General features: G+C 44.1%; 1 protein-coding gene across 2 annotated transcripts; it reads left to right on the forward strand.

The window, feature by feature from the left end:
* The first annotated feature begins 6,537 nt into the window (after nucleotides 1-6,537).
* On the forward strand, nucleotides 6,538-10,188 carry LOC101784515. Of its 2 annotated transcripts, XR_002676296.1 has the most exons (2): nucleotides 6,538-8,235; nucleotides 9,813-10,188. XR_002676296.1 is itself a non-coding variant. In XM_022824035.1 (1 exon), the coding sequence occupies exon 1, from the start codon at nucleotides 6,684-6,686 to the stop codon at nucleotides 8,175-8,177; it is 1,494 nt and encodes a 497-aa protein (XP_022679770.1). In that variant the 5' UTR covers nucleotides 6,538-6,683; the 3' UTR covers nucleotides 8,178-8,400. The 2 variants fall into 2 exon arrangements, 1 of the variants encoding a protein (XP_022679770.1); XM_022824035.1 differs by lacking the exon at nucleotides 9,813-10,188 and having other exon boundaries at nucleotides 6,538-8,400.
* Nucleotides 10,189-10,520: the final 332 nt, after the last annotated feature.

The following is a 10,520-nucleotide window of genomic DNA, read 5'->3' on the forward strand; positions in this document are numbered from 1 at the left end:
AGCCCCGGAGCATAACCCTAGTTTCTGAAATTATGCACTACTTATTCTAGTTATGTTTGTGCATTAAGTTTATAGGAGTTGCTTGAAACCTTAGTTGCATGCTCCTTGGTACCTATCTGCTGAATACTAGTACGTTAAGACGAGTAGTTGCAATGCTAAATAGAGACTCGGTAAAAGTCGAGTGATTTCCTATCACTCGCGAGTTATAGGAGTTGGCTGCTTACTTATGCTGGAACCATAAGGATGATGGGCGGGGTTGGGCAATTGGTTCTGAATTGGTGGATCGCCCCATCTGTCTAGTGATAAATGTGCTAAGGTCGAACGGTGACGGTGTTCGTGGTCAAGTGTTTGAAAGTAATAAGCTCATACCTAGTATGTGATAGGGAAGCTTAGTACCTGATTGAATTGGCGTGGAACTTTACCCTGCTTTCTCTAGAACCGAGTTCCCATGAGGCCTCATGTGGGTACAAGTACAGCCACGGTACGGTGATGTTCCGGGACCGATAGGGCCTTGTATTCAAGGGAAGTGGGTTCTGGACAAACGCCACGAATTGATGGGGATGGATGATATATGTGAACCCGATACGGCAGTAGCATATATCGTGGGTTTAGGTTCACCTTGCAAGGTTAAGAAACTCAATTCGAATTGTCTGCCTCTCACAGTTTGAGACGGCTTGAAAACTATGCTGCACTGAGTAAGAAGAGGAACAAGTATGATGAATAATATTGATGCTTGTCTAAATTGCTTGTTCACCATGTTTGTTTAGAATAGGTGCTTACCTAGAATGGTTAATCAACTAGAACTTGGTGCTAAAACTTGAAAGTAAGGACCAACTTTAGAAGCTTTTGGCAAAACAAACCTCTCAACTAAAAAGCCTTGCATGTCTAGGAGTCGGTGGAGTAGTTACCACCTGACGGGTAAGCCTTGTTGAGTATTAGTATACTCAGCCTTACTTGTGGCTATATTTTTTAGGTTTTGTTGTTGACTTGGTTGCCAGTGTGACTCGGCCGTCCCAACTCCCTACGGGTTGGATTGTCGAGTGGGACACGTTCTCGGTCGGCGAGGATCGCGGTAACTAATGTCATGGCAGGCTTCACCATGACATTACTGTATCGACGCTAGACTTCCGCTTTATTTTCCGCTACATGAACTCTGAAACTCTACTTTTATGCATTTGAACTATCATCTTGTAATAACTTAATGTGGGACCTGTAATAATGTATCTGGATTGTTGTAATCTTTGGTCTCATCTTCATGCGAGTATGCTTTGTTTCGATCTGAGATAAGTGGTTTTATTGGGTGAAACCCGACGGACTACCATTTTAACTTGGTTAAAGTGACCATTCGCATTGAGGCAAGATTGAGTACACTTTAGTCGGGTTAATTTGGGTGGTTCCGCCACAGCCTGCAACATGTATAATATTAGTACGTGATGAATGAAATATATACGACTGAAATGGAGACGAAATAATAAAATTTACAACACATTTCAGTTATTTCAAATACTACATAAATAAAATAGAATACACAAGACATGAGATATTCGAAACACAACATAAATGAAATATTACAGGATACAAAATTATTAAAATATCTTACTATTACAACTTATTACTATTACAACTTAGATTACATTCCATAATCTAAGAATTACAGGAGTCTCTCGACATAGAACAAATATGACGAATTAAATTACATATGACTAAGTTGACAAAACATAGGAGTTCATAAACATACAACACACATTACTACTGCTGCATACATGAATCACAGAAGCCCGTCATTGTTGCTACATGCACGACGACCCCGACCACGTGCTGGAGCATTTGCGTCACCTGTTGATGGTCCAACTTGATTACTCCCACCTCCATATGTCATTGTAGGGCAGTTCTTGTATGTGTGACCTCTTTCATGGCACTTCAAGCAGTAGCGGACATCAGGATTAGATTCAGATTGATCAATGTTGATGCGTCTATTCTTGCGTCGTCCGACCCCTTGAAACATGTCTGGATTAGGATCAGAAACGTAACGCACGGCATTAGCAGGATTATTTATGAAGTTTCCTAGTAAACGATATCATAAACCTCATTCCTTCAAGTGGTCCATATAGTTTCCTTCAGGAAGTAATGTGGTATGAACTGACAAGGTTTAAGTCCCCCTGCCTCATTGCATGTAGCAATGACATGGGTGCAAGGCCTGTGAAGCAGTCATGGCTTCTGGCATGAGCAAACACATCCTTCATTAGTAAGGATGCACTCCTGTGTGTGCTTCTCACGCCTCCCTCCCAATTGACCTTTGTCACTACAAAAAACCTCGAACTGGCGTTCAACGGCACCCACTTCATTAACATGATGCTTATGAGTCTTTTTAATCGCCTCCTCCATGTACTCAGTCATCTTGTATCAATAAATTTTGTGATTATCGGCTATTGAGTTATTTGCCACCGCGTACCGTTCGCTGAAGTACTTCATGGTGCGGTATAAGAAAAATTCCACGATACCAACAAGGGGCAGTCCCCTAACACCACGCAGGACCCAGTTGTACACCTCAGCTAGGTTTGTAGTCATTATACTCCACCTAGCACCTCCCTCGTCATAGATTAATGCTTACTTTTCCTTCGGCTCATGCTCAATCCACTATGAGAATGTCTTAATGGACCTACCCTGTCTTCGCCTGATATTTGGACCATCCAGTCCAACATCCTCCAGAGACACAGGGTGGTCGGCCTCGCTGTTTACCGACCTGTTCCCTAGGTCTTCGGATTGTTTCTTTGTAAGCTCATCAAGTTTATTCCACAGTAGATGGAATTTCCTCTCCTGATTTTGGGTACATAGCTGTTTAAACATTTTCATAAGGGTCTTGTTTTTTAATTGACTATGGAAGTTTGCCCTGATATGCCTCATGCACCACCTACCCTTCAAGTCCGGCCACTGCGCCATCCTGAAACACTCCACACTACCATTCTGTAGGTCATTTATTGCTTGTAGAATGCCTTTGTACCAATCATGAATTACACAAACATGCTCCATGTCCTTCACAATCATCTGCTTAACCCTCTCTAGGAACCAATACCAACTATCTCCAGGCTCTTTCTCCATAAAGGCGTTCGTCAGCGGCAACACCTGCTTGTTTCCGTCGGACCCAATAGCTGTCAAGATTGTGCCTTTATACCTTCCAGTAAAAAATGTGCCATCAATGCAAATGATTAGGCGACATCGTTGAAAAGTCTCAATGCAAGGACCCAAGGCCAAGAATGATGGCAACATGGTAGGGAGGTTATTATACGATGCTTCGTATGTATCCCACTTCATCTCCAACACCTTCTGCTTAGCTCGGTAAGCTTTGTGTTAGCTAATCTTTTACTTGAACTTCTCCTCTATGGTACAAACAATCGACTTGGGTTCGTAGCTAGAATTCTCCACTATATGAGGATACATGTATTGAGCAACAAAATCAACAGTGAGGTTGCGGTGTAGTACTTCCAATTCATCCAGCGAGCATTGGTGCTCCACTACTCTAGTCACCTCCCAGTAATCCTTCCACTTCCCCTTGTATGTGTGCACCCTAAATGGGCAATTACTTCTAATACAACACACATCATACACTGTTGGGTTGCTCTTCACGACCCTAAACTGCTGTTGCAAAGATAAAGTGAACTATCGCTTCACAGCTGCCTTCACCTCATCCCCACTAGGATACAAAGTACCCACACAAATCTCATTCTCCCTGTACTTCCAAGGGACATTTTCCCCTTCATTGACTTGTAGGTTGGAATGGTTAGAAGTTGACCAGTTCCTCGAGACAGGATTAGCATTATCCTCATCCGACGAGTCATCATCCATGGCACCATGGTCCTCTTCTCCTTCCCCCTCTACCTGCTCAACTAACTGAGGGATGTCTTCCCCCTCATCAGCCTCGTCGTTTGGCTCACGGGGTGCATTTTCATCCTCTGCATCTCTTTCTCCTACCCCATCTTCATTATCTTCTTCAGTTTGCCCATCAGTACTCTCCACACCTTCCTCACCTCTAACTTCCCCACCTCCCACTTCTTGCATCTGACTGCTACACCCAATCTTCTGAAACACTTCAACAAACAATATTAGCGGTAAACCGCGCTTAGTACAACCATTTACATAGGCCCTCCAGTTCTGGGTTTCTTCAAGCGGCATCAACTCCCAAAATATTATGTCAGGCTGTAACCTCACTACAGCCTTAACAGACAGCTCAACTTGATCTCTATCAAGATTGAAAGCCTTAAATAGCCAGTTGCATATTGAAGCCCAAGTCCTCTCTCTTGCTCTTGGTAATTGTTTGCAGAACGACTGAAATTCAGACAAATCTATCCCTTCTGGACCATATCTAACCTCCCCCCGACCACACTTGGAAAATTAAACTTTTCGACATTCCTGTCAATATACACGACATGAACAGATATTATTACTCTCTCATGTTCTTTATTTAACTAACCAACAGCACCTGCATTTCAACAATAATAGAAACATCTAACTCGAGCATTGCCAATAATAACAATTCTAAAGTTATCTAAATATACGAACAAATTAATTTTAGTTTACCCTATCAATATACACGATATTAACGGAGAGCATTACTAAATATTACTAAATTTAACTAACCCTAAACACCCCTGCATTCTAAAAAAACTATATAAAGATATGCATAACATGAAAAAAATTATAACTAATAATAATTTCAACTGACCCCTAAAACACCTACATTCTAAATACCTATATAAAATATAACTCGTGCGTTGCAAATAATATTCATCTTAAATTTATCTAAATAAATCAACAAACTAATTTTACTGCAACATAAATAATTAAGCTAAATCCACTATACTGACAAACCTATATTTTTCTATGTCTCATATAAACACCTAGATTTCATCTACTACTTAACACTACACCATTTATATAGCTACCACATCAACTATTACATCTACCAAGTACGAGTTAAGCTAAACTAGGGGATTTATAATAATACCTCAAATGAAGTGAAGATTCGGATTTCAATCTACACCCTACTCCCCTCCTCTCCTCTCCTCTGCCCCTCCCTTTCTTTCTCTTCTCCTCCCTCCCTTTCATCCTCTTCTCTCCCTTCCTCTCGACTCCCTCCGCTTCCTCCAGAAACACCAGCGCACGCCTCCCTCTACTTCCTCCAGAAACACTAGCGCACGCCCCGCCTCGACCGCTCCGCAGCTTTTAAAGGCGCGGGCCCGTTACCGCCGAATCAGGCGGCGGTAACAATCCCGCTCCCGCCGTTTGAATCGGCGGCGCCTGTTACCGCCCCCTTATCCGGCGAAAACAGGATACTGCTAAGCCATCCGACAGAAACAACCTCGGCCCACGCGCGCCAGCAACCCCTGTGCTGCCCGCCGAATCAGGATTTGGCAACCAACGTAGCGCACGCGCAAAGCTACCGCCGTTTCACCCGGCGGTAACTTCTCTTACCGCCGTTTGACATGGCGGTAGCCGTTTACCACCGTTTGATCCGGCGGTAGGGGTCCATTTCTACAATTTTTTGGACGGCTTATTTATTTCTACAAATTTGTAAAATAAAAAATATAAAAATAAAAAATGCCCAGGCGATGGGGATTGAAACCGGGCCTTGGAGTGTGCGGAGATGCCAAGCCGGTCCTATTTCCATTCCGGGCCAGCCTAAACTGAATGGTGATTTCATCATGGGCCTGTTTTTGAAACAGTCCGCTACGATCCACCTGGAATGGCCCATTCCGAGGTAACCGAACGGAGCCTTAACCAGCTCGATGCTGATGCTGCCGCCTGTGCCTCAGCGCCTTGTGCGCACTCCTCCGCAGCCCGACCACGCAGCCCAAGCGAGATCCCAGATTGCTGAGCGCCGCGGCTCCAGCTCTCCGAAGCTGCTCGGCCTCGCCCTAGCCCTCGTCCTCGCCCTCGCTGCCGTCGGCGCGTCGAGGCTGTACGCTGCTGGGTACTGATGATGTAAACGAGAGAACTGATGAATTTATTACGTACCTATATTAAGAAACCGTAAAAAATGTAAGTTGGAGGGTATAGTTAAAGAGATGATATCTTGCTGATGGTCTGGACACTATCTATGGACACTTGGGTTTGGGACTATCCTTAATCAAGCAAGTCCCGACTAGCTTTTTTACTCCCTCCGTTCCAAATTATAGGTCGTTTTGACTTTTCTAGATACATAGATATTATTATGTATCTAGACATAGGGTATATCTAAGTGTATAACAAAGTCTATGAATCTAATAAAGTCAAAACGACCTATAATTTGGAACGGAGGGAGTACATAACAGCCACACATGTGGGCTAGGGCTGTGGCGTGACAAGTCGGTGGTGTAGAAACAAACACGCTCTAACTCTGATTCAATTTTTTGTCGTGTAATTGGAATATTTTTCTTAAGTTCAGCACTGTTCTTTGAACACGCATTCATGTACGAAAACCAACTCCTTTTTAGGTTTAAAAAGTAGCTCAAATCAAATTAAGCTCTTTCCTTAGGCTTTTATTAGCAAGAACCAGACATGGACCTTAATTCCATTAAGCCCCCTTCTGTCTTCTCACTCCCACCGTCCCACGCACGTCGGTGCGTCTCGCCGCCGGCTGATCTCTAGATTATCTCGCCGTCACCGACGATTAAGCTCGCCGCTACCCAGATTCGCAGCCGGCCACCATGCCAGGTCCACCACCGACCCAAACAGCCCAACCAGACCCAAAACCCAACAACAACCGCCGCCGTGTTCTCCTCTTCCTGGCGCCGCCACTTCTCGCGGTCGCCGTCGCCCTCCTCCTGGGCGCGTCCACCAACCCGCTACCCCGCCGCTTCCTCCGCGTTCTCCTCGGTCCTAAGCCCTCCGTTCTCCGCCCAGCAGCGCCTCGTCCCGCGGTCGACCTCTCCCCCGATGCGGGACGCCCACCATGTGTTCTATGGATGGCCCCATTCGCCTCCGGCGGCGGGTACTGCTCCGAGGCCTGGTCCTACGTCGCCGCGCTTGACGCGCACGCTGACGCCTGGGCGGGCAAGAACTTCACGCTCGCCATCGCCCACCACGGCGACCTTGAGTCGCCGGAGTTCTGGATTGGCCTACCGGAGCCGTCCAAGAATCTGGCGTACAGGCTCGCCGCCGCGCGTTGTGAGCTCGGGCGCGCCGTGGTCGTCTGCCACAGCGAGCCCGGCGCGTGGTATCCGCCGATGTACGAGGCCCTGCCCTGCCCGCCTACCGGGTACCACGAGCCGGCGTTCGTCATTGGCCGGACTATGTTCGAGACTGACCGCGTCTCGCCGGAGCACGTTAGGCGGTGCAATCAGATGGACGCTGTCTGGGTGCCGACGGACTTTCACGTGTCAACATTTGTGAAGAGCGGCGTGGATCCTGCCAAGGTTGTCAAGGTGGTGCAGGCGGTGGATGTCGAGTTCTTTGATCCAGCAAAGCATGCAGCGCTTCCTCTGCCGATTGGTGTGCCTGTCATGGTGCCTGAAGGTTCCATATTGGAACATGGTGACCCCAAAAGCAGAGGCTTTGTGTTTCTTAGTGTGTTCAAATGGGAGCAGAGGAAGGGCTGGGATGTGCTGCTGAGAGCATTCTTGCAGGAGTTCTCTGGAGCTGATGATGTGGTACTCTACCTCCTAATTAGTGCCTACCACTCTGACACAAACTTCATTGGGAAAATCCGCAGATTTGTGAAAGAATCAAGCATTAATGAGCCAGTGGAAGGATGGGCTGAAATCCGTGTTATTGATGTGCATGTCCCTCAGTCAGCACTTCCAAGTTTGTACAAAGCTGCAGATGCATTTGTTCTGCCAACCCGTGGCGAGGGGTGGGGTAGACCGGTGGTTGAAGCCATGGCCATGGCTCTGCCAGTGATTGTGACGAATTGGTCAGGCCCAACAGAGTATCTGACTGAGGAGAATGGGTACCCATTGAACGTGGACAGGCTGACTGAGGTCACAGAAGGACCATTTAAGGGCCACCTATGTGCGGAGCCATCAGTTGATCATCTGAGGGCTTTAATGAGACATGTCTTTGGTGATAGAGAGGAGGCAAGGAGTAAAGGGAAGAAGGCAAGGGAGGACATGATGGAGAGGTTCTCTCCAGAAATCGTTGCAAGGATTGTTGCTGATAAGATACAACAGGCTCTTGTCAATACTCGGTCGACGGAAGATTAAACTATGACCACAAAGTGCCAGTGGAGATTTGATACACCATGGAGGCATAGAATGCTATGTATGTATTTTACTGACCTTAGTCATTATCTTTCCCTAGGATTCATACTTACCATTTTCTTGTGATTTTGAGATAATTGTGACTGCTGTTCATTGCCTTATGTGATACTGAACTAAATGTTCTTGGAGCATATAATGCAATCAAATCTTGATCTCTTTTGATTTACTTGCTGTTTTCAGTTAGAAAAAGTAAACATTGGAAGTGAAGTTTTAGCCCGAGAACTAGCATGGTTTTTGCATCTTACCCAACCCTTTTCCACATCCTAACTGGTTATTGTCAGTTTTGGACCATTGATTCACCCAAAAATTGCAAATATGAGAGGGAGAAAGAAGAATTACACTTGATCTGTATGGTTGGGTTATCTGCAGTCATTGGTCCTAAGATAACGTGGAATCAGATTCGGTCAAATAAGTTTGAATTCAAGAAGAACTGAATTCGTTGCCAATAGGACTTCAAATTAATCTGTGGTAGAGTTGAAGCAAAACCTAAATGTGATGGTATGGGCATGTTGCTGTTGTCGAGTTGGGGTTGCTACATAAGAAGTCCTAAAGAAGAGTTCTATAGAAAAATTCTGCAGATAATTAAGTTTTCTACCATGAAGTTTGGTACAAAGTTTTATGTAAACTTTATCAGAGAAGTTTAATATGTAAGTTTTCAAGAGGAATTCTCTAGAAGAGTTTTATTGATAAGCTGTGAGGAAATGTTTTTGCAGGTAAGTTCCTACAACAGCATTAAAATGTTATTAAGAAAACTCTTTTTATAGTCTATCAGAAAATTCTATTGGACAAGACGAACTATTTATGTATAAAACTTACAAAGTTCTCTCTTACAACTTACAGTTAGTATGAATAGTATATTTTTTGGTGTTACAGTTTTTTCGATTCAACAAATAAATTTGTCAAAATGGTATAAATTTTCATATACAGTACCTAACAAAGGAAATCCGTGAAACTTTGACATACTATTTGTGCACACACAAGGATATGAGAATGTATGTCTATGTCAAGGCGATTGTTGCAGGACATGTAAGAGTACTTTTCCTCCACCTGATAGCTCAAGTACATTTTTCTTCATGAGTTGCTTTATAGATCTGCTAAGCTATTATTAGGCAAAAGCACCAAGGTTGATCGAGAACCCATGCCTAATGTCGGACGAAGATCACATATAAGTGGGCATTAGGAAATCTGGTTACATGTTCTGCCATCTGATCTACACAGTAGATCTAACTTTGGTAAAAGATGCTTTTCTTTTGAATTCATCCGTTGAGAAACTTTTACCGGTTGGTGGTACTAAAGTCTAGAGGAGCATCAATACGAGGTGGTAACACCAACCGGTACGAAGGATCTCCGGGGCTTGAAGGCTAGTTTTTCCGTAGTCAGCGTCTAGCTACTGATTTCATTTATAGATGTTCAATATACATCGAGTTTTCATATATAAGTAAATTGACCAAAGAACATATATATACAAGGATAAATACTAAGGTAATTAAAGATTGAGCTCCATCGTACGAAGCTTTGTGCTGGAAGGTAACCTGCAGAGTCACAGTAGCCCATACGCATTTCTTCTTTTTGGTCCAGGTACGGTGATGCGGCGCGGGGACGGAGAATGCTCAGTAGTAGCAGAACAACACCGGTGATGGAACTGACGATGAGATTGTAACGCAAGAGATTTCTCACGGCGGTGTTCATCTAGAGAAATAACACTAAAGGAATGACGTACGGCTCCATCCAAGGCAGATCAAAAGAGAAATACCCAACTCCATCTGTCCTCAGCTCATTGTGGACTAGTGGACTAATAATAACGAGTCCAAAGATATGTAGGTTTTGAGATAAAAATGGCATCACTTGTTTCATATTTGAATGTAGTTTCGTGTGATTACAGATTTTATTGCAAAAAAAAGTATGATGTAGTAGAAGTTAATAATACTCGAAATTAATTATGGAGATTGGAGTGCACGGGAAAGCCTTATAAAAATGAGAGAATTCCCTCAATGCCACTGAAAATTATACCACTTCCCTCATTGCCATTAAAATTTTTCAGTTCCCTTCACTGCCACTACATCAATTTTTCATTCCCTTCACCGCCATTTCCGTCGACGAACCGTTAAGTTCATGTTATGTTGAGCGGAAAAGACAACTTTGTCCTATCATGAGAATGTAATGAAATTTGACACATCCCTTGCATGCCATTGCATAAGTCAGTGAAATTTGACCCATCCCTTGCATGCCATTGCATAAGTCAGTGAAGTTGAACATGCAATGTATCATTATTTGAACGTTATTATA

This window comes from Setaria italica, chromosome II, assembly GCF_000263155.2.
Source record: "Setaria italica strain Yugu1 chromosome II, Setaria_italica_v2.0, whole genome shotgun sequence".
Lineage (NCBI taxonomy): Eukaryota > Viridiplantae > Streptophyta > Magnoliopsida > Poales > Poaceae > Setaria > Setaria italica.

Excerpts from the sequence above, each read along its gene's own strand:
- LOC101784515 (XM_022824035.1), top strand. The coding sequence starts at position 6,684 with ATGCCAGGTCCACCACCGACCCAAACAGCCCAACCAGACCCAAAACCC.